Source organism: Plectropomus leopardus, chromosome 7, assembly GCF_008729295.1.
Source record: "Plectropomus leopardus isolate mb chromosome 7, YSFRI_Pleo_2.0, whole genome shotgun sequence".
NCBI lineage: Eukaryota > Metazoa > Chordata > Actinopteri > Perciformes > Serranidae > Plectropomus > Plectropomus leopardus.
The window spans coordinates 19,186,604-19,209,553 of NC_056469.1; the positions used below are offsets into that span (position 1 = coordinate 19,186,604).

Consider the following 22,950-nt stretch of genomic DNA (forward strand, 5'->3'; position numbering starts at 1 on the left):
CACTGAAGTTACACATGAAAACACTGTTTGGCTCAAATGTGACTGATCTAAACCAAAACTTGTTGATTCAGACATTATATTCCACACTGACAAGAACAACAATTAAGTCCAGCCTGGGTTCAAAGGATAAGTTTCACTGTTTTAGCCCAATATGAGTCAGTGAAACTGCAGCATTATCATCGATAACCTCACTCAGACTCAGACTCGGGATCATATCAACTCAGATTTAATGGGAAGAGACGTCGATTTAATTGTTTTTTTTTACCAAAGCAAATGTCACGATTAAAGGTATAAACACCCACAATATATAAAGTGAAGACATTCATTGTTGTGCCTATGAACCGCACCTTCATATGCTGTATGGTTTGTTTGTATTGTTAATGAAGCATGAAGTAATGTTTAGCATATGTTGACCCCTGAAGGCAACCAGTAGGAACTGCAGCAGTTCACATATTAATTGTCCGACTGAAATGTTTAACAAAATATCTGAATGTTTCAGCCCAAATGTAAGACAATAGTGTTCTCCAGACTGCTCATCTGATTCCACTCTTGTGCTGCTTTCCAATTAGGTCTGACCCAGAAGCCCAAAGTGACGATTCCTCCTGTCACAGAGGGACGACACGCCACGCTGACCTGCACTGGTGATCTGCAACTGCTTCTGTAAATAAGAAAATATAATATTGGCCCAACCCATGCTTAAATTTTACTAAGGCATATAAATAGCTGCACAAAGAGATGATATGCCATGTTTCACAAGATGACCAGAAAGTTTTGTTCTCATTGTTTATGCAACCTGAGTGAACTTCCTCTTTCTTGAAAGGTTTTTTTTCTCCATGCATTTACAGTCATGAAAGTGGTACAAAAAATAACATGATAAAAAATGTTACCATTTCATTATTCAGTGTTGAAAATACAGATTCCCAAAAGTTTATGTGACGGACAATGTGATACTATGAGATTATAACTTGCATTAAAATTATAGTAGTCTGACAAGAAGGGCAACAATCCTTTCTTGCATAAAAAGGAAGGGAGGAAGGTGCAGAGAGGAAGAGTTGGTTTAGCGAAGTCACTAGTTGAGATCACTGTGCAGAGAAGAGAGCAGGGGAAGAAGACAAGCAGGTATAGCACCATCTTTAATTTTGTATTTCTGAATGAAATCAATTTAATTGAATGGTTGTACCACAACTAATTTAAAATGTACATCTCAGAGACCACAGATGATTCTTTTCAGAACTGCTGTTGAGCTGTTTTCAGAGGTGTAAAATGAGGCCCTAGGGAACATGATAGTCAAATTTATTATCAGCACTGAATGGCATGCAACTTCCTGTATTAACATCTGTGCTGTCAGCTGTGGAGTTTTTTTCTGGTCGAGTTTGATCAACCAAAACTCCTGTATTTTTTTTTGCACTTATTGTATTAAATTTTGTGCTTTTAGATGTAAGACTTCGTCCTGTGGAGGGGGAGACTTGAGCATCTCAATCATCAAATCAGGATGTTTCCTCTTATCTGGGTGACTCTGCTCTTTGTTGTAAGAGGCAACAGTGCTAACAAAGGTATAGTGTGCATTTTTTTTTTCAATGTTGTTATGACACCAAAATTAAATGTTAATATTTTTTTAAGCTACTGGGGGCATATTTGATATTAGAAGTTAAAACTTTGCGGATAAAAAATGTTTTTGTTTTTATTCCCTTAATTCATCTCAGCAGTCTGTTAAACATCACAAGACCCACAACACTTACACTTACTGTCGATTTAATTAATAATTTAATTACCACGGATAAACCCATGAGCATATTTAAAAAACCTAATATGTAATAATTTGTGCATGTATAATTAACTTTCCATAGTTCCAATCTAAAAGGAAACTGACACCATAACTGGCATCAGGAAACAGATATATTGGTCACAGGCTACTGCATATTGCATTGTTTGGCCTTTTAGAGGTTCAACAGTATTTTGGTAAAAGTTTGTCTTCAAGCAGATATATTGTTGTTTTATCAATACATACACATCCTCTGTTCCCTTATTGTCTCTTTTCCCTCTTTGTTTTAACAGTGGCATCTTCAAGAGAAACAAAGTGCTCTCAAAATGGACTTGGCGTTACCGTTAGTGGAGCAGAAATTACAGCAGAGGCTGGACTCTGTATCATGATACCATGTAATATTACCACTGATCCTGGCTTCACTTTGGAATGTGCAGTCTTGCACAAATGCGATCCTTCCCAACAGAACTGTAGTGTTTCTGACAAAATACTCCACTTGGTCAATACCAGCCTAAATGCTCAGTCTGGGTCCAGAGGAAGGGTGTCATTCCTTGAGCCTGATCTGAATCAGAGGAACTGCAGCATAATCATCAATGACGTCACTGCGTCAGACTCTGGATCATATCAGCTCAGACTTCATGGTATCCTGCATGGATCATCGCAAGAATACACATCTGCTGGAACAACTATCACTGTGAAAGGTATTTAGAACTGCAGCAAATACCATATGCTCACTGAAGATGTTTATTGTTGTAGCTAACACATACGCCAAAAGTTAAAAAGTTACTGAAACTGGTTCCGTTACCTAGAATTTGGTACCAGTGCCTTAAGGTTGCTTTTTTCAGTACTTAATTTTCACTGTAATAAAACAAATTGCATTTTTGATCAAGCTGCATGGGTGACATAGACTAAAACAAAGCTCTGTTCCGCTGCTCTTTGTAATCACACATAGAGCCAATTTGTTTTTCTCAGTTGACTGCATACGTGCATGCATGCGTACATGCATCAAATAGTAATACTAGGCTCTTACTAAAATAACACAGATGAAAAAACCATTGTGGTAGATTAGCGCGGCTGCAGTAGTTTTGCCTTGCTGGGGAGCCGAAGAGGCAGACAGGGAGTTCCATGGCCGCCTTCTAGGTGCCTGCCTTCTGTCAAAGCCTGACATTTTCACCCAGATGTGCTCTCAGGCACAGACATTTGGCACTGATGGATTTAATGTGAACTGGTTCTCGGTGATACTATTGAATTGAGTACAGGTTGTACAAAGAAAGCCTTAAAGGGCTGAAATAATAATAATATTTGGCCTCAACTGATGTTTGTGGGTGGCCAATAGGAAACAATACTGATCACTAGAGGCTCATTTTACTTCTGCCATACCTTCTACTTTTTGCCTCTTTGAAATATTAAGCAGCATAAATTACTATATATGCCCACTCAAAATGAATAATAACCTTTTTGTCAGCTGAACTGATTTCCCTTACTGACTATATCACCCTAACTTTCTTTCTACTGTATATTTGCTTTTCTATTAGGTCTGACCCAGAAGCCCACAGTGATGATTCCTCCTCTGAGAGAGGGCCAGCGGGCCACACTGACCTGCACTGCTCCTGGTCTCTGTTCAGGATCTGATCCTAAAATTACCTGGACATGGACAGGGGCAAGGGAGGAGGACTCTCACATCACAGGAAACATCACTGCTTTCAAGACTGAGGCTGTGACTGCTGTCACACAGAGACACAGCTCAACATTGACCTTTAACTCCTCAGCTGAACACCACGGCACCAATGTCACCTGTAAGGTCAGCCTTGCAAACAACATCACAACAGAGGAGACAGTGACTCTGAATGTGACCTGTGAGTATCACACACTGTCCTTTACTTGAAGCTTCTATTATGTTTACATGTGTGCGAGATATACAGTCATGTCATCACTGATGGTTTACTGAACTGTATATAATATTACTTTGTCATGCAGATGTAAAGGAAGTTCAAATCACTGGGAATACAAATGTTGACAAGGGGAAGACTCTGAATCTGACCTGCAGTGTTGAAAGTTTCCCTCCAGCTCTCATCACATGGACAAAGCTAGGCTTGAGCAAAAACCTGAACAGTGACTCTGGGTCGATGATGCTTGTCATCCCTAATGTGACGGCAGAATATTCCGGACGGTACATCTGCACTGCTCAGCATCTGAACAACAGCCTAATGGCAGAAGCTAACATAACAGTGATGTGTAAGTACACAGTGCAGCTGTGAAACTGAAACTTAAAATTCCATGAATTCATAGCAGAAAACACCTTTTTCTATATCTCCCTAAAATAAATTGTGATTGACTTTTACCCCCTGGTTTTTAAAATGTAGAATTAAGTCTTAAAGTGCTTATATTTTAATGTCTTCCACACTGAAGGAAGGATTTTCCTGAATGCTATTTAGTTATTAATTTGTGTATTATTCCATATATTCTGAATATTGGAAATTGCATGATCTGATAAATTAGATAATTTGTCAATTTTTTTTTGTCTCAAAGATGTGAAGCAATCCGAAATAATTGGAAAGACAACTGTAAAGGAGGGAGATGCTCTGAATCTGACCTGTATTGTTGAAAGTTTCCCTCCATCTCTTGTCATATGGACTAAATACCCATCCAACAATAACGTGAGCAGTGGAGGTGATACTCACCCGCAGAACAACACTGGATCAGCCACTCTTGTCATCCCTCAAGTAACAGGAGAACATGCCGGACAGTATACCTGTACAGCAAAACACCTGAACACGACTTTCACTACATATGCCAACGTCACTGTAACTTGTGAGTACACTTCTGAGTAAATGGCCTTATAAAGGAAAATGGTCATTTTCTGCCTTCTCTGCTATCAGCTCTCTGTATACTTTATTTAATGTTGTGATTTTTGCAGTTGGTCCAAAGATCCTAAACAACTCTGGATGCATTAATCAGTTAGAGGTTCTGACCTGTGTGTGTATCAGTGAGGGAGTGCCTTTACCCACCATCAAATGGCCCCTTTTGGAGAACTACACTGAGTATTCAGTCACTACCACTGTGTCAAACCACGGAGTTAATAGCACCACCACCCTAACAACAAAATACCACAGCAACACAGTTGTTGAGTGTGTCAGCAGCAATGAAAATGGAGAAGTAAAAAGAAACTTCATTATAAACAAAGCAGAACAAGAAGGTAACCCCTCTGTCTTTTAATGCTCTATTTAAAAATCTCCTTTGTATTTGTTAAAGTAAGGCGCAGAAGTGGCCTCAGTTCTGATTTTTGCTCTTTTTAATTCTAGGTGACATTATGGAAGGGTTAAGATTTCTTACACAGCTGGAAATTATTTTTGCATTTTTGGTTGGTGCTCTTCTATCTGCAATCATTTGCTGTTTGGCAAGAAAATGCCACAGGTACACGTTAAATTTATTTTTTATGTCTTGTTATTTTTTCTTTTTTGCTTATATTTTAATTTATTTGAATATTACAAGCTTTGTTCTTGATATTAAATTTCTTAGGTCTTAAAGATGCTAAAAAGGACATATTATAGCATGCTTTGAAAATGGTTATGGAAAACATTTATTAGCAAGCCAAGCAAGCAGGCCAAAACATGCTTAACTACTGTAATAGTCCTTTAAAGTTTGTTCACTTTGAGATAGAAAAATGCTTATTTTACTTCTATGTTAATTTGTACTCTTTATAAACATTTCTCCCCAGAAAACAACAGAGAATCTATGGAAATTTGGCTGAGACTCTGGAGATGGTTACAAGTCATGAGGATCAGCTGGTATTTATATTTATACATACAATTTGTTAAAGCCTTAGTGTGTAGTATTTGACTCTGACTTTTGACTTGACCAAGTGGTAATGTAGAAAAAATGCACACCGGTAAACTTAATTGCAAGAGTTTTAAGTAGAATCTAGTAGCTTCAGGAGCTTTTTCATGTTGAGATGAACCATTTGAGGATTGGCTGTGGTTGGTGCTGTAGCAGCTGATGAATGACTTCTATCACTTTTTTGCTGGACCTGACAGGTAGATGCCAGTCAAGCAGTGGAAGATTATCAGGCCATTGACCAAGTGGCAGCTGAAGCAGCAGTAGCCGTGGCGCTAGGGAAATCTGACGGCGATTACTCGAAGATTGATTTTTCCCTGCTTAAAAGAAGGGACCCTGAGGAGACAAGGACAACACAAGAATCCACAGAGACGGAGTACGCTGAAATTAAAGAATTAAAGAACATTAATGAAGAAGCAGAGGAGAGTCAAGATGGAGAGGGTGAAGAGGAAATGACAGGTGAGGATGAGGACACAAAACATTGTGTGTCGGAGGAGAAGGAAGGTGAGGATATGGCACTGTATTCCAATGTGAAGATTAAAATGAGTCAGATCTGATAGTTTTGCTTGAGGATTAAGTTAATTCAGATTTTTTTTAGATGTGATAGCTTCTTGCAGTTTTGTTTTTTTTCTGCCACGAATTGATTGATTAATTTTGTGATTTTCAAAAGTCAAACTGAGCCTATGGTAAGCCTTAAATGCTAGACATTGTGTTACTGTCTGAATTTGGTCATTTAGTGAGTCAGATTTGTACAGTAGCAGCACTGACCACAGTATAGTAGTTCATAAATTGGTTTCTTAAGTGGTTATTTTGATTGATCTTATTAGAGGTAAATGTTTAGCACCTACAGTAGTACCTGTCACTCATTACATTGTTGTCACAACATCAGATGAAATACAAGTCCATAGTACATGTACAAATCATATCCAATCCACATATTTGTAAGTCCCTGTGGTCTATCTCAACATTAATACATGATCAGAATACTACAGAAGAAAGAAAGGGTAAAAATTGTTTCAGATTGTTCATACTTCATAGATTTTATTTTGCAGTACTACTTTTACTATTTAAATCAGTTTTAAAAATGTAGAAGTTGGATAAACCGTATATACACTGTAATGCACTTAACTAACTCCTTCATATAGCATTTCAAATGTGTTTTACTCATAGAAATGAAATGAGAGTAGAAACAAACCGTCATGTGACAAGTTGCAAAACAACTGAGGAGAGCTAGGAGAATGTTACCATATCTGTTATTTCCCTGTTTCTTTTGCTGATTTTATATATATGATTTTTCTGTATGTAACTGTTAATAAAGAAATAAGTAGTAAACCAGAAAGCTCATATTACAATAAAAGACCAGCGTGTCAGATTTAGTGGCATTTAGTGGTGAGGTTTCAGATTGCAACCATTTGAATGGCCTTCCATTGAAACGGTGAGAACCTTTGGTGACCTTTAGGTAATGTAAAAACAGGAATGGCCTGATGTGGAGCCAGTGGGTTTTTTTTTGTCCATTCTGGGCTTATGTAGAAACATGGCAGTGCAACATGTGGACTATGTGAAAGAGAACTTGCTCTTGTTGTAGATATAAAGGTAATAAATCAGTGGTTCTTAAGTTCAGGTGATTATTATCTAACGAACACATATGTATATTTTATTCCTTTTTTTGCCAATAGATCCCCTAAATTCTACATACTGTTTCTTCAAGTTAACAAATTAGATTTCAGTGGGATGTTTAATTGCCATTAAGACACTGCATATAGAGGGGTCCTTTTAAAATCAATAAATAAATAAATAAAATTAGATTGTTGCTTTATTAGTATACTTTGATCCAAGTTCATGCAAAATTAAAGCAATAAATTAGTCAGACATTTTTTGCCATCACCTCATTGCTTCCTTCCTGAGAGATTGATGAGAAAATTGATGCCATTTTTGTAATAAGCTAGAGCTAGAGCCAGCAAAGCATTAGTTTATCATCAAAATTGGTCAGTGTTATAAGCCAGCCTGTCTCTTAGTTAAAAAAAACCCACAATTGCCTCTAAAGTTCATAATTTAAAACTATGTTCAGAAACAGAAATGGAGAAATAACAATTTGTGATTTTAAGACAGATAACATGGTGTAAGTATGTCTTATTCATTTTGTGTATTTTTGAGCGTGTATTGCACCAGTTAAAACAGTGTGTCTCCAAAAAAAAGCATTTACTATTCCTTTCACAATGTTAAGCCATAATTGTGCAACTTTGAATTGTCAGTAAGACAATACATACATTTTTAGCAATTTCATCAGTTACTGGCCATAAGATTTTTTTTTTTTTAATCAAGTCTTAATATTTTGGATTTTTAAAATGAACACACATATACTGTATATATACAACTATTTTCTGCTTTTGGAAAGACAGGAAATCATTGTATGAGGAAGTGAGCCTAAAATAGCACCTGAAACACAGGTGTCAAAGATTTTGCATATTGGGTTTCTCTTGAAAGAAAAGAAAGCAATAATCTGCAGCTTGGCTCATAAGGGGCTCACATACTGTGCTGATGCCTGCTTCAAGTTTATCAACATTACTTAGTTCCCCTTTTTAGCAAACCCAAAGTTCATTGTAAATAAAAAGAAAATGGAACTAATTGAACTGTTATATTGATGATTTGTGTTTAAAGAAACAAAACAAAACAACAAAAAAATCTATTTGCAGGATCTGCATATCAACCTTACCCAACAAGTCCTCAAACCTAAATTGCAACTGTCAAGTCTGTCCTTTAATTTCATACCCTGAAGTATCAAAGTACAGAGTTTTTCCACTTTGGCTACACTTCAGAGCATCTAGATGGCAATGTTTGTGCTGCAGGGGGGCTGAAAATATTGCAGCGGCCTGGGGCGAAAATTTGAAAAAGATTTAACTTGTGGAGAATTTCAGCCGGACAACTTAGTGTTTTATTTTCCACTGCTCTAAGTGTAGAGAGCCAGTGAACATGGGAAGAGAGAGAAAGGGGTTTGACACATAACAAAGGTCCCAGCTGGAACTGAAACATGGACACTGTGGTGAAGTGAAATGCATCTTAAGCATTTAGTAGTCAGGGCACCTAATATCTTATCTTTTGGTTTGTAATAATAATTATAATATTAATATGTTTTTTTAAAGGTACTTCATGGCTACTGTTAAATTTTGGCCTTCCTTTCCTGACTGGATAACAGTTGTGCTTATTAGTAAATATTTGCATTGCAATAATAATGATGATAATTATGTCAGTTGTTGTAGAAATGCATATTAATGTGGCATAAATTATGCTGTATATAAACATGGGTGTTTGTAATTTTATTTACGTGCTTGTGAATGTGTGTGCATTCTTGAAGGCATATGCATTCAAGAAAATAGCTCAACGTGCACAGGCAGTGTGCATGAGTGTGTTCAAAGTGGTTTTTGGATTAAGGTTGAGCTAACAGGATTAGAATGTTCTTCTGCCTGCATAGGCATCTTTAAATAGATCAACCTGATGCTGCTGGTGCTTAAGAGCTGCAGAGGATTTAAGGTTTGACCAGCGAGAACAAGTATTTTCAAACACAGGACTGTTTCTCCTGATCTGTCGGTGAGTGTGTGTTGTATTATGTTCAACTGAAACTTTATATTGCCAGGAAGTCACAATTTGATTGATTTAAAGAATGTGAATTCCTAAATTACAGAAAAAAATAGTTGGACTAAAACAGTCAAACTTACAACTGATACAAATACGTTATTAGCATTTAATTTTAGAAATTTTATATCGGCCTTAGCTTGTAATCTTCAGTTCTACTGAGGGACCATTAAACCTTTAGTTCAGGGGTAATTATGATGTACACAATGCTGAATGACTAGGTTTCCTGTGACAGCAGAAGTCTAATTTGCATTGACATTTTGCTAGGATTGTTACATAGTTACTATAGAAAAGCTGCAAGTTGTATGTATTGTTACTGATAGCGTTAGATGTTATGTTTATTGATACACTTCCAGTGTGACGAAGTAGATGGGTTTTAATGTTTGCAAATATCTTGAAGTATTCATTCTTTTTGTTTTGTCTGTTCTATATTAAATAACGGCTTTATCCTTTCACAGACATGGCTGATGTTCTGAAAAGCTTGAACCTCCTTGAGACCCTCAAAGAGTCCATGGAACTCAATAAGTTATCAGATGTCAAGGATGCAGTGGAGGATCTCCTGATCAGCAGGATAAACTTAGCTGTGATGGGGGACCGTGGGGATGAAAAAGCCACCTTTATAAACTCTCTCCGTGGCCTTGGTCCTGGGGATGATGAAGCAGCTCCATCTCTATCCACTGTTGCCCCAGAGGAAGTGGCAGGCTACCCAAACCCTAAACATCCAGACTTTCGCATGTGGGATCTTCCACCTGTCCCATCCACCTCTCTGTTTGAACCCGAGGGATACATAGAAAGAGTCAAATTTTTACGCTATAATGCTGTCTTCGTGACATTCATACAGACACCACAACCAAACAGTGTGGAGGTGTTCCTGGAAGCCCGGTCACTGCAGCAACAAACAGTGTACTTTATTCTGTTTGCTTCAGCAAAAGACACAGAAAAAAGCCTTGAAGACAAGAGGAAAGCCTGCCTGGATGTTCTTACATCACAGGGTGTGACACTGCCTAAAGTCTACCTGGTGAGACCCTCCACCCTTGAGCAGTTTGACTTCCCTTGCCTTTTGGAGGACATGGGAAGAGACCTTCCAGAGATACGAGCCCATGCCCTTATCTTGGCTTTACCAACGCTTACCTCCTCTCTGGTCTCTCAGAAAAAGGAGGCATTCAAAGCACTAGTATGGGCAGCTGCCTCACTATCTGGTGGAGTGTCAACTATTCCTGTTCCCTTTGTGGCCTCCATGGTGGACTCCAGTGTAGCTGTGCGGATTCTAACCAAAGCACAAATATCTCTGTGCTTAGACGATGAATCAGTTGAGCGACTGGCCCGACAGCGAGGTGTGGTACCAACAAGGCTTAAGGGGCTGCGGACTTGTTTACTGTCAGTGGAGGTCACCAAAGGTGAGGTGAAAAAGCGTCTGGCGGCGGCAGAAAAGGACTTGGCCACAGTTTCATCAAAGCTGGTGGAGATGGCTATGCCCAGACATGCCCGCTCTGCCAGCCGCTCCTTCGCTGCCATGCTGCAAGCCTTAAACGGCGCCATTGATGAAATGGCGGCTGATGCTGAGAAGATAGTAGCTGTTGCTCTTAGAGAGGGGCAGTGACATCAAATGTTTTTCCCTTTGTGTAAAATTTTCTGTTTATGTGTTGTTTATCTTCATTTTAAAGTTTTGGTATATTAGAAAGGCACTATTTATACAATACGTCATGAATCTTTTGATACGTTTTCACTGGTTTTGAAAAGTTAAAATTATTTAAAAACACTGTAAATACTTTGTAACACTCTGCAAAGAGCTGTCGAACACTGCAAACTTCTCAGGCCCACCCCATGCAGTGGCTTTCACTATTTAAAATAGATTAAGTGAGAGTTAGTTGCATGCATACTTTAGTAGGCAAGTTGAATAAGAAAATTCTTATGTTACCTTCATCAGTACATCTATAAAAGATTGTGTTCTCAGGCTTGCATGATTGGGCATGCAAATTCTGAAAGATTTTAGATCAACTGTGAAAACTTCCCTTTTTTAAAATCTTACTTTTACTTTAGGAGGGATGGTTTGTGCAACAGCCTGCTCTAAACGGGTCCTCTGAGGTAAGAACAAGCTAAATTTTCTTTCAGTATTAAATATATTTGCTTATCTCAATTATAAAGGTTGTTTAATGTCTGTCAAGAGAAAGTAATAATTTCTAAGTAAGCCCCTCAGCTGATTGGAAGATTGTTTTCAATAATGAATAATTGGGATTCTACAGCAAAAAGTCACCTTGTATTCACAATTATTCACTAGCATTTGTAAGTGAAGTATGCTGTTTATGGAGCCTTTAAAAAACTATATATATTTTTGACAATATTGCAAATAAACTTTTGGGTATAAATAACCAAATCTGTGAAATGAATTCCACTGTTATATTTACACTCTAAATATATTTGTGTGTGTGTGTGTGTGTGTGTGTGTGTGTGTGTATTATAGGTGTTTGAATGCATGGCTAGTGGAGCCAACATGCATGTTTTTTTTATTGCTCTGCTGTAAACAACTGATACTAATTACACCCACAGTTCAAAAAAAAATTCAGCCTTAATGTTTCTTCAGAAAGTCTTTTTCCCCACACTCTTTTTTACTCAAAATAAATTACAAATTCTGCTACTTCTGTAAAAAAAAAAAACAACAAAAAACAATTTTGCAGCACTGTAGGATTCTCAACAATCTTGAAATGAGGAAGAAGATGCAGAGCGCTCAATTGTCAGAAAAAGAAAAGAAAAAAGAGAAAGAAGAAAACCTTTTAGCTCATTTGCATTAAATAAATAACTAAAATTTAACTGGTAGCAACAGTTTAAAACAAAATGATTCAATGGTAGTATGATGTATACAATACTGTTCACATACTTTTTTGTTTCAGATATCCAGCTTTAGTGCCACATGAAAATGAATGCTCTGACAGTCGGGTGGTTTGTTGTTCTGGCTCTAATAAAAAGTATGATATTTATCACTTCACTATGATAAAAATGTTGCTTTTAACAAGACTTATAGTTACGTATATTAACCTGAGTTCCACTTGTGTTTTCAGATTTTCCTTTTGCCCAACCAATGTTCACATTAGAGGGCAAAACATACCTGACAGCTAAAGAGGGGTCCTGCGTTGAAATTAAGTGCAAAGTCACTAAGAGTATTGATGTTTCTGGTGCCTACTGGTTTTGGATAAAGGATTCATTTTGGACTAAGAAAGAGAATCAAGAATCAGAGTTTGCTGGCACTGTCATTTACAGCTCAAATAAAGAACAACGTCCAGTCAGTTCAGACTTTGTGCATAGAGCGACATACATTGGCTCTCAGCCTTCATTGTGGGAATCTAATTATAGATCCTCCTCAAACTGCAGTATTTTAATCTGCAACCTGAATAAAAGTGACAGTGGAAATTATTCTTTCAGATTTGAAGGTAAACCAAATTGGATAACAAAACCACCAGTCATCCTCAACGTTAGTGGTAAGTAAAAAAACAGTATGCTCAGAATGCTGAAATATAACTTAAGAAAATACATAGCAATGAAATGAAATATGCAAACAATTTAAGATGAGCTGGTCTAAAGGCAGAAAGGGTTTGATTAAATGAGATTCAAATCTATGATGAAAATAAGACCAACCTTTTTTGAATAAATGCTCTAAAAATAGAAGAGGGACTGCACTGTCTCCCTCTTCTGTGTCAGTGGACCTCTCGTGCCATATCATAAACAAGACATTATCTCATACCAGCTCGCGAGTGCTTTGTTTTGAGATTATTCAACACTATCTGGTCTGGTTGAGGATGGAAATATTTTGGGTGTATTGAGTATTCAGCTCTTCCCCATCCCTCAGATTAACACAAAAGCTGGCAGGTTGCTATCCCAATTTTGCCCAATTTGACCAACACTAGATAGCTCAATAAGTAGGTCAGTCCACCTGATGGTCATAAGGATCACCCGGTAATTTAAAACCTTTATTTTACAATAATGTGAAGATAATCTCAACATTATGAGATTTTATCTTAAAGTAATAGGGTCCCTCTTTTCAGTCCCACGGTTGTAAAGCATAGGAAAATATCGAGTGTGTTTCCAGCTTTAATTTGACGTAAGTGGTTCTTTGACTCAGAGACTTTTAATTCAGCCTATATACGACTCCATAGTAGTTTTATTCAATCAGTATTCCTTTTACTGATTAGTACTATATGTAACTATAGGCATGGGACTAGAACAGAAAAAGTATAAATAAGTTGTTCTTTTCATTTTTGTATTCATTGTGACACTTTATTATTTATTAACTAACACTGGCTATTCTGTATACATTCTTATTATTTTGCTGATATTGTCTCACTTTCATGTTTTCAGAACATCCATGCCCAATCACTTTTAAGCAACCAGCCCTCGTACAGGAACATGACAAAACAACACTCACATGCTCCACTTCAGTTTCATGTCCTTCACACCCACAAATTGTAGATTTGGCACCACCGTTCCAAATGCTGACCTCAAGGCCAGAAACAGATGAAAAACAGAAAAGCACCTCAGTCAGTTTTGAAGTCAACTGGCAGCATGATGGGAAGGTGTTTTCATGCTCAACAGCAGTTGACAAATATTTAATTCGAAATATCACTTTAACTGTCAAATGTAAGTTCATCAAGCTCATTTATGTCATGTCTACATTACAGTGGTTATATTTACTGCTGATATTAACAATCTGTGATCCAAATGTAAACTAAAGGTAGCACCTGCAGTAAAAATTTAAACCTGAGTTTTGAACCTTCCTATATTCATCGACAGGTCTTTTAATACAGGATCAAATACTGGGTTAAAGTTAAAGTTATTAATGTTTTGGGATGCTTTGTTAAATTCACAAACTCTATATTACTTCTAAATTATATGGTCAACAATATCAAAGACTGCATTTTTTAAATTTTATTTTAAAACATATTGAAAATCCTCATCCATCAAAATATTTCTTTTTAGAAAGAGTACTTAAGGTAGCAATGTCTAGGTTTTACTCTTGCTACTTTTAAATGTTTTTTCTTGTAAGGTTAGAACTACTTAGCAGAATTACTATGGTATGTGCTTTTCAGTTGTAAAAGTAAAATAAGAAATTCAACTACATTTTGAGCAGCTGATCATTAATTTGGAAGGTTTAAAAGAAAATTGGTAATACAACTTTAACCACAAACTTTACAAGTACGTGAACATTATTTACTCCATGAACAGTGTTTATATCAGGAAAATCTGAATTTTTAAAGTTGCACAATTACATTGGTAATTCTGGCTTTTTGTTAGACCACTTGACATAGCTCTTTGCGTGATCTAAAATAACATAGATTTGTTCTTTTCTTAAGCATATTGGATTTCTGTGAACAGTTGACTACGTGTGTATTGAATTTGTATTGAATTTGTTGACACAGACATATTGGCTCAAGTAAGCCCACAAAATATTGAAGAAAGGCAAAATGTGAAACTCACTTGCTCTGCCAAAGGCCATCCTAACCCTACCTTTACCTGGTTTAAAAATAAAAAAAAGGCGAAGGGGAAAACGAGGGCAATATGGGAAATCCCATCAGTTGATGAGTCACACAACGGAGAATACCATTGTGAAGTTCAAAACAAAAATAATGAGGGAAAATCAAACTCAGTAAATATTACAGTTACATGTGAGTACTTTTTTTACTTTACTTTACTATTTTTTTACTCAAATTATCTGAATTTGGTGTGTCCGTCATTCTTGGTATCTCACGTATTACTGCTGTATTGTATATTTTTAATAGTTTACTCAGGTGTTTATAAATATAATTATCTTGAATTATATTTTTTCTCTTGATTTACCATATATTATTTTCAGGAGATTATCATTGTGAATCAGCCTGAAGAAATAATGAAATCTTATGTTTCAGATAAGCCTGAAGTTGAGGTGATTCCAGGTGCTTCTGTGGTTAAACAAGGAGATAAAATGATTTTGACATGTTTTGTGAAAAGAAGCAGCCCACAACCTAGCACCTATGTTTGGCGTCTAAATGGGAAAGCCATTGTTAGGGAGACAACACACCAGCATGTTGTTGAAAGAACTGAACCTGAGAACAGTGGCTTCTACATATGTGAAGCCACTAATACCGTGGGTACTGGAAAATCACAAGAAGTTCAAATTATAGTTGAATGTAAGTGTCACATCTCCTTGTGCTGCATGCATGTCAGAGTTTGTGATAACAGAGAGAGCATACTAAAAGCTATTTCCTTCTTTCAGATGGCCCAAGGAAGACGAGCATTTCCATTAATGAAGGTGATACTGAGGTGAGAGTTAATGACTCCCTTAAATTCACCTGTATCACTGATGCCAATCCTGCCCCAGGAAAATACTCCTGGTCCCGATTCAACGTAGCTAAGAAGTCCTACTCCTCACACTGGAAATTCAAGACAACTGAAAGAAATGAACTACTTTTGGTCAGTGTACAAAGAACAGATGAAGCATGTTATAAGTGCAATGCAACCAACTGCATCAGTACAGGGGAGGATAGTGGGCCAGTCTGCATACAAGTGCTATGTAAGTAATTACGCTGAAAATGTTGCAATATCTAAGTTTAGGTATTTTAGTTTAGGTATTTTAGCATTTAGCACCAAAAGTGAAGAAAAAAAAGTCTTATACGCCATTTTAAGGGTAGCAATTGGAAGTTACCGTTCCCAGCAAAGAGAAGTTGTGGCACATAACCCCACAGAAAAGCCCGTTCTTGTTTTAAGATTTCCATTTCTATATGGATTTAACAAACCAGAGATAACTGTAGCCAGCTAGCTGTGTTCATATGTTTCCAGTTCTTGTGTATGGTTAACCTAAACTCCTGCTGGTTGTAGCCTTATATTCAATAGTCGGTTGTGAGAATTGTGTCAATATTTTCTTATAACTCTCCACCCATGGGTGTAACTCACACTTACTGCATTATATTTTGTCACCTATCACCTTAATTTTGTGTTTTTCTTGACATGAAACATTTCTACCATAATTTGCTGAACAGAGCTTTACCAGAATGTTTGATGCTCATATCTAAAAAATATCAAACTTGTATTAAGCCTATGATTGAGCCTTGGTTGGAATGGACTGCTGCTGTGACATCATGCAACATGTTGAAAAAAAAAAAATTAATCCTGAAAATCACATGGTTGCTTGCTCTCTACAGATGCCCCGACAAAACCACAGCTGTCTATGGATACTGAGGTCACTGAGGGTCAGCTCATCAACATCACCTGCACTGTTGAAAGCTTCCCAGCTTCAGAGCTCAACCTGGAAAGGACTTACACAACAGATTCTCAGCCTCCAGAATGGTCTTTCACTCAACCTGACTGGCACAACAACATTCTCCAACACACATTTAATGTTACTTCAGCCCACACAGGCTTTTATATCTGCAGGGCCACCAACAGCGAAGGTTCAGAGAAAAGCATACAAAGGCAGTTGGTGGTGAAATGTGAGTGATAAATGCAATAGTAGTAGTGCCAGTAATATGATTTTGAAAAACTGCCAGATGAGTACTTACTTTTGATGCTTAGAGGGTGTTTCTTTTCCTTATAGGACTTTTGCACTACTCAGTTAACATTCCTTGTAATTTCCTTGTAATTGAGTATTTTATGGCTAATTTTACACAGTAATTCCTCTACCACTGAGTAAAATATAATTCAATATAGATTTCTTACTACGTTTTAAATGAGTAGTTTTTGATTTGACTTAAACACCCTGAGACACTGTATAGCGTACCAGTACCACAAACTATGGACTCAAAAATGACTATGTATATCACCCTTTCTCCCATTTGAAAGGCAATAGTTCATTGTAATGTATTTTTATCACTGCCAAAGTTTAAATCTGACTTCTCTTCATCACTTTGTTTTTGTTAAATGCAGATCGTCCCAGAAACGTGACTGTACAAGCTAAGCCTGCCTTTGTTGTAGATGAAAACAATTTGTTGGAGCTGCATTGCCATGCCCAATGCCACCCACCACTGACCTCTGTCACCTGGATGAAGATGATTGACGGGAAGAGTGAAATCATCCAGACGACACAGCCCTTCGTCGTTCGGTCTGTAAGTCCTTCTGACAGCGGACGGTACAGCTGTGCAGTCAGTAATGACCTTGGAACTGCAAATTCACAGCAAGTTGACATTAAAATCAAATGTGAGTAAACTGACACACTCAAGATGGCGTATGGATGAAGCAGAAAATACAATACAATATGTATACTTTATATTGTAAATACAGATTGAGCTGTCTGAAAGCAAAAAATATGATATAGAGAAGTCCTTACATTCAATTCTGTATAACCCCCAAACAAGATAATAGCAAGACAGAAAATAACACAGTGAAGGAAAGTATTAACACAAAACCCTTTTAATTCAAATTTCCAATACAATATGCTACATGTCACTATTAGTGGCAAAAAAAAAAAAAAGACAGACGAAGCACACTGTCTATTGAGTGTTCCAGTTTTGGCAACAGAGGACTTAAGCGACCAGGATGGCTGCATCTGTAGCGGGAATTTTGGAATACAGATTGCAATGTGTGCAGATATTATTGTAAGTTGTTTTAGTGATTGATGTTAAAAGTGTCCTGAGTTTTCTTGTAAACAAAATTATGTGTAAATTTAACGTGTCCCACCAAAACACACAAAGCGTGTATCCACAAGACCTCATAAATGAGCTGAATGTTGAATCCTTCATTTGCATAGTACATTTTTTGAATAATTTGAGCCTTGCACTGTTTATATCCTAGTTGGTTTGCCAATTCTTCTCTGTCTTTTTCTGACATATAAAGACAGAGTGCAACATCTCATACTTAAAACCACACCCACCAAAGTGGAAAGCAAATGGCGCCACAATACAAAACTGTCAACCAGAGATTGTATTTATAGTACTGGCAAACTTGACATTGTCAGTTTGTCTCCCTACCTCGCTTGTCTTGAGGAAATTATCCCACTGAATGGCCAGAAGTGAAATATTTTTGATGTGACAATTTGATTGGATCAGGTCGGGGAGGTCAGGGGAGGTTCGCCTCTTGTAACCCCATGTCCTCATATGAGGACATTATATTTGGGGATTGCTGCACCCAATTCTTCATTCTGCTCAACTTAGACCTGTTGTCCTTATTTGTGGACACCGTTTTGTCTTTCATCTAGTGGTAGCAAGAGCACAATACACACATCCATGTGAAAACTAGATGGTAGGCATTGCCAAGTCAGCTGACAGCCAATCCCAACACAAAAGTGGACAAGGTACAGACCTGATCAAATTTTGTGTGCTCACAAGATACAAAAACTGGGGCACCCCGCCCATGACAAACATTGCTTCACAGGGTACCTCTTGTAATCTTAGAAAATAACAGTTGGTTGACAAATATGCCCATAATTTCTTGAAAATGATGTATTAGCTATTCATTAAGTCACAGAAAAATAGGTAGACTGGGTATATCTATAGCCACTATGTACAGAATGTGTATGTGATTATAACATCTTTCAATTCTTGTTAAAGAGTGTGGGCAGTTAAATGCAGTGTCTTCGATTACCACTAGATGTCAAAAATTTCAGTTTCTGCAGTGTCAGTTCTTGTGTGGTCTTTAACACTTTGTCCTGCTTTCCTTACTCCTAAATTTTCCCGTTTAGACGCCCCAAAACAGACAAAGATCACGAAAATAGCTGAGCAGCAGCAGCCTAACGGGATGAGCTCTGTGACACTGAGCTGCAGCAGTGACAGCTATCCCCCAATCACACAGTATTCATGGTACAAGATAAATGAAGAGGAAAAACCCGAAAAGGTGTCTGACAACCAGACCTACACAGTGTATTCAAACCATCCAGGAAGCTACTATTGCATTGCAAAAAATGAAATATATCATAGATTGTCTGAATCGGTCCACATGTTTAAACGTGAGTAAATTTCAGGTCCATGTGTATATATGTGCACCCTATATTGCTTTCATATGGTAGACATGTTGTTTGGTATTGTGAAATCTGACATACCAGCAGTTTCAAAGAATGCTACTTGTTCACACATGTGCCTATATACTAATTCTGTGCCTCTTATAAACACAGGGGACTTCATGAAGGCCCTGCTCATCTTCCTTGTTCTTATTATCCTGCTTGTCATTGTAATTGTCCTTGTCTACAGGTGAAGTATGAAAATAAATACATTTCACGGATTTAGCATGGGTAATTGGTAAGTACCACTGTAATCTCTCGTTATGTTTTCAGACACAAGAGGAGGGAATCATTTCGACAAAAAACTACGAACCCACTGCCCTGTTTAGGTTTTCAGGTGAGTCATTCTTTTCAACCTTATCTGCTTCTTATTGAAACAATTTGGACAGAACTAACATATTTGTGTGTGTGTGTGTGTGTGTTTGTGTGTGTGCGCGCGCACACGTACATATGTGCGAACCAATTCAGGGTTGGTGGAATGGTGCCAGGAGGAGGAATCGGATGAATGAGCATGGCATGCCAGAGCCTTTCAGGAGCAGAGATGACCTCTCGCCTGACCAGCCACACCATCCAAACATTCCACGATGCCAGTCTCGTCCAGACAGCACGTAAGACAACAGCCATACATACTGTCCCCACCCACAACAAGGCACACAGTGTAGGACAGAGAGCTGGATGGTGCTGCTCATGCTAATGTCAAAGAATCTATTTAAGATCCTTCAGACATGAATGACACAGTGAGACAGTTGCCTGTCATTTACTATAGTCACTCATTGAGTATGCAGGTTTTATTTCTTGTCATTGTTGTTGTTCCACAGGCCTGCATCCAACATTAATACCGTTTACTCTTCTGTGAATCTGCCCTCTGGAAAACAAGTGAGTCAAGCAATTCAAGTCTTAAGGCAACTTCTATAATATAATAGTACATTAAAGTAGTTGTATATAGAAGACTTTAATAAAAATCACAATTTGATATTTTTCTTACAGGGGCAGTTACCCATTTTACACAAGCACTTATCATGAGTACTTGTTAGCCTGTGAAATGTCTTCTGTGGCTTTGAGCTGAACTTTTTTAAGTCTGAGAGAAAAAAATAACTTTCAAACAGAAAATGGGCATGCAGAGTGAAAGATGTGGGTGTTAATCAGGTGTTGAAGGTCTTGAAATATTGCTGTTGCTACAGGCTTAAATATTAATTTAGCAGCACTGAAGTCCCTGAAGTCTCCAACATGACTGTGTAAGTCATTAAATGACATAGCTTGTTGTTTTATTCATTACATTCTAAACTATAACTTTTTTATGACCATACTCTAATATGGCATTTTATTTCATGCTATATTGTGATGGGTTTTTTTTGGCAAACTATACTAGGACCTTTTTATGACATATTACATTTTTATATTTGTATGACATATCAAATAATTGAATGATGTATGTATTGTATGATGTACTAAACTTTGATTATATAAGGACTTTTTATGGAATACTATTCTGTGACATTTTACCATGACACTTTTTTTGACATTTATCTGACAATTTTTATAATGACCATTTTTATGGCATACCATACATTGACTTTTTATATACTTTTTCTATGACAAAATGTGTTTTTTGACCATACCTTATCACAACTTTTTTTATTATATTTTTTATGACATACTTACTTATAGTTATAATAACATGATTTTAGGGCATACTATGAAATTTACTTTCAGTATTTGTTTTTTTTTCAGGGAATGCTATCTTTGGACACTAATATGAGAGTTAACCATCACTTATGACTTTTTTCTGACATTTTCTATGGCATACTACACTTTTTTGATGGAATACTTTACTAAGATTTTTCTGTGATATTTTCGGAGTATACTATTTATCAAATTTTAATTAAATTAGACCATTTTTTATTGAAGGTCTGACTATATTATATACTATATATGACATGTTTGTGACATTTTACACTGTGGCATATTTTTTGATAACTTTTGTTACATACTATACTTGACAGTTTTTTTTATGGCAAACCATACTATAACTTCTTTTGTGACATTTTTATGAAATATTACATTTTTATAACATACACAAGAAAACCTATACCATAAGATTTTTAGGAACATTTTATTACATTCTATACTATATTCTTGACTTGCATTTTTATAACACACTATGACAATTTTATGGCATGCTGTGACATTTTTCATAGCGAAAGGTTCAAGCACTGCACAAATCCGAAAGCAATGAAAACTAGGTGCAAGCAAAAACAGATATGAAAAAACAGAAAAAATCCGCACACTGGCGTATGCTCCCAAAAGATTTTTTCAATACCTCCACATGTGTGACGTGTCAGGCAATCGCCCTTCCGCAGACATGACAAGATGCTGAGACATACCCCATAAATACAAATGAATGAATGAATCTTTATTGTCATTATACAAATGTACAATGAAACTCTGTTTGGCCTCTCTAAATACGAATAAAAATACATTAAAAAACACACATAGAAGTAATAAATAAATAAATGAATAAATAGAAGGCAGCAACAGTAGTGCATATATGACACTTTCTGTTATGGTGGGAGTGGGGCAATGGAGGCCACAGCTCTAGAATAAAAGCTGTTTCTCAGTCTTTTTGTCTTGGCTTTGATTGTCCTAAACCTCCTGCCAGATGGTAGCAGTTTAAACATTAAGTGGCCAGGGTGTGTGATATCTCTGAGGATACTGTGGGCTTTCTTTTTGAGTTTGTTGGAGTAGATAGTGTCCAGTCCAGGGAGCTCCATCCTGATGAAGCACTGAGCTGCCTTCACTACACCATGGAGGCTGTGACGTTCTGCGGCTATGTAGCTGGTATACCACCAGAGGCGCTGTTGGTCAGAATGGACTCAATGGTGGTTCTGTAAAAGTTGAGTAGTAGTTTCGGAGGTAATTTGGCCTGCTTCAGTTTCCTAAGACAAAAGAGTCTCTGTTGATCTTTTTTTAACTGGCTGTGAGGTGTTGTTTTTCCATGTCAGCTGGACGACCGTGTGACTCCCAGAAACGAGATTTTCCACCTCCTCTTCTGTCTCTCCCTAAATGTGGAGGGGGGTGTGCTGTCTAAACTTGGTCTTCCAGAAGTCAATGATCATCTCCTTAGTTTTGGAGATGTTGAGGACCAGGTTGTTGTCTACACGCCACTGGGTGAGATGATCCACCTCATGCCTGTAAGCTGTCTCCTCGGTTACAGGCCCACTACTGTAGTGTCACCTGCAAATTTAATGATGGAGTTTGAGGGGATGGATGTAAGTGCAGTCGTGAGTGAATAGTGTGAAGAGCATTGGGCTCAGCACGCAGCCCTGAGGAGTGCCAGTTCTGAGAGTTAGGGTGGAGGAAATGCTCTTGCTCACTCTGACCTGCTGCTGGTGGTCCATGAGAAAGTCCATGACATATGCACACAGGGAGGAGTTTAGTCCCAAGGTGTATAGTTTGGAGACTAGCTTGTGAGGAATGACTGTGAATGGGTTACATGACAGGTTATGTGATACCAGGAAATACAACTCTAAAATATGACCATAAGTGTCATGAGACAACAAAAAAACAAACGAACAAAAAAACAACAAAAAGAAGATAAGTAAGTTATCTGATAAATTAGAATAAATAAGTGATACTAAAAGAAAACATATGGATAATGTATAGTGAAACAAGTGTACCAATCAAAATAAGTAATAAAATAAAATAAAAAATATATATATGTATATATAATAAATAAAAATACACACACACACACATATATTTATATATATAT

At 37.2% G+C, this 22,950-nt stretch overlaps 3 protein-coding genes across 3 annotated transcripts in view; all 3 read left to right on the forward strand.

The window, feature by feature from the left end:
- Positions 1 to 1,084: 1,084 nt before the first annotated feature.
- Positions 1,085 to 6,931, forward strand: LOC121945132 (sialic acid-binding Ig-like lectin 16). The gene is made up of 10 exons (XM_042489157.1): positions 1,085 to 1,119; positions 1,436 to 1,553; positions 2,056 to 2,463; positions 3,298 to 3,618; positions 3,740 to 3,997; positions 4,292 to 4,573; positions 4,680 to 4,958; positions 5,065 to 5,176; positions 5,481 to 5,550; positions 5,797 to 6,931. Exons 2-10 carry the CDS (start codon positions 1,493 to 1,495, stop codon positions 6,151 to 6,153), a joined length of 2,148 nt encoding a protein of 715 aa, XP_042345091.1. The 5' UTR covers positions 1,085 to 1,119; positions 1,436 to 1,492; the 3' UTR covers positions 6,154 to 6,931.
- A 2,755-nt stretch (positions 6,932 to 9,686) lies between these two features.
- On the forward strand, positions 9,687 to 10,829 carry irgq2 (immunity-related GTPase family, q2). Its single transcript, XM_042489912.1, has one exon. It carries the CDS (start codon positions 9,687 to 9,689, stop codon positions 10,824 to 10,826), a length of 1,140 nt encoding a protein of 379 aa, XP_042345846.1. The 3' UTR covers positions 10,827 to 10,829.
- Positions 10,830 to 11,253: 424 nt separating this feature from the next.
- The window catches only part of si:dkey-24p1.1 (uncharacterized protein LOC556718 homolog), a 19,978-nt gene continuing 8,281 nt past the window's right edge, over positions 11,254 to 22,950 (forward strand). The window contains exons 1-14 of the mRNA XM_042489910.1: positions 11,254 to 11,311; positions 12,115 to 12,189; positions 12,283 to 12,699; positions 13,577 to 13,855; positions 14,635 to 14,880; positions 15,121 to 15,381; positions 15,468 to 15,764; positions 16,393 to 16,680; positions 17,114 to 17,383; positions 18,864 to 19,127; positions 19,293 to 19,368; positions 19,452 to 19,515; positions 19,647 to 19,786; positions 19,997 to 20,054. Coding sequence (XP_042345844.1) covers positions 12,135 to 12,189; positions 12,283 to 12,699; positions 13,577 to 13,855; positions 14,635 to 14,880; positions 15,121 to 15,381; positions 15,468 to 15,764; positions 16,393 to 16,680; positions 17,114 to 17,383; positions 18,864 to 19,127; positions 19,293 to 19,368; positions 19,452 to 19,515; positions 19,647 to 19,786; positions 19,997 to 20,054 — 2,715 coding nt within the window. The 5' untranslated portion in view covers positions 11,254 to 11,311; positions 12,115 to 12,134. The remainder of the gene's footprint in view (positions 11,312 to 12,114; positions 12,190 to 12,282; positions 12,700 to 13,576; positions 13,856 to 14,634; positions 14,881 to 15,120; positions 15,382 to 15,467; positions 15,765 to 16,392; positions 16,681 to 17,113; positions 17,384 to 18,863; positions 19,128 to 19,292; positions 19,369 to 19,451; positions 19,516 to 19,646; positions 19,787 to 19,996; positions 20,055 to 22,950) is intronic.

Excerpts from the sequence above, each read along its gene's own strand:
- LOC121945132 (XM_042489157.1), top strand. The coding sequence starts at position 1,493 with ATGTTTCCTCTTATCTGGGTGACTCTGCTCTTTGTTGTAAGAGGCAAC. Across the intron at positions 3,998-4,291 it reads AGCTAACATAACAGTGATGT|ATGTGAAGCAATCCGAAATA; the intron begins GTAAGTACACAG and ends TTTGTCTCAAAG. Across the intron at positions 4,574-4,679 it reads TGCCAACGTCACTGTAACTT|TTGGTCCAAAGATCCTAAAC; the intron begins GTGAGTACACTT and ends TGATTTTTGCAG.
- irgq2 (XM_042489912.1), top strand. The coding sequence starts at position 9,687 with ATGGCTGATGTTCTGAAAAGCTTGAACCTCCTTGAGACCCTCAAAGAG.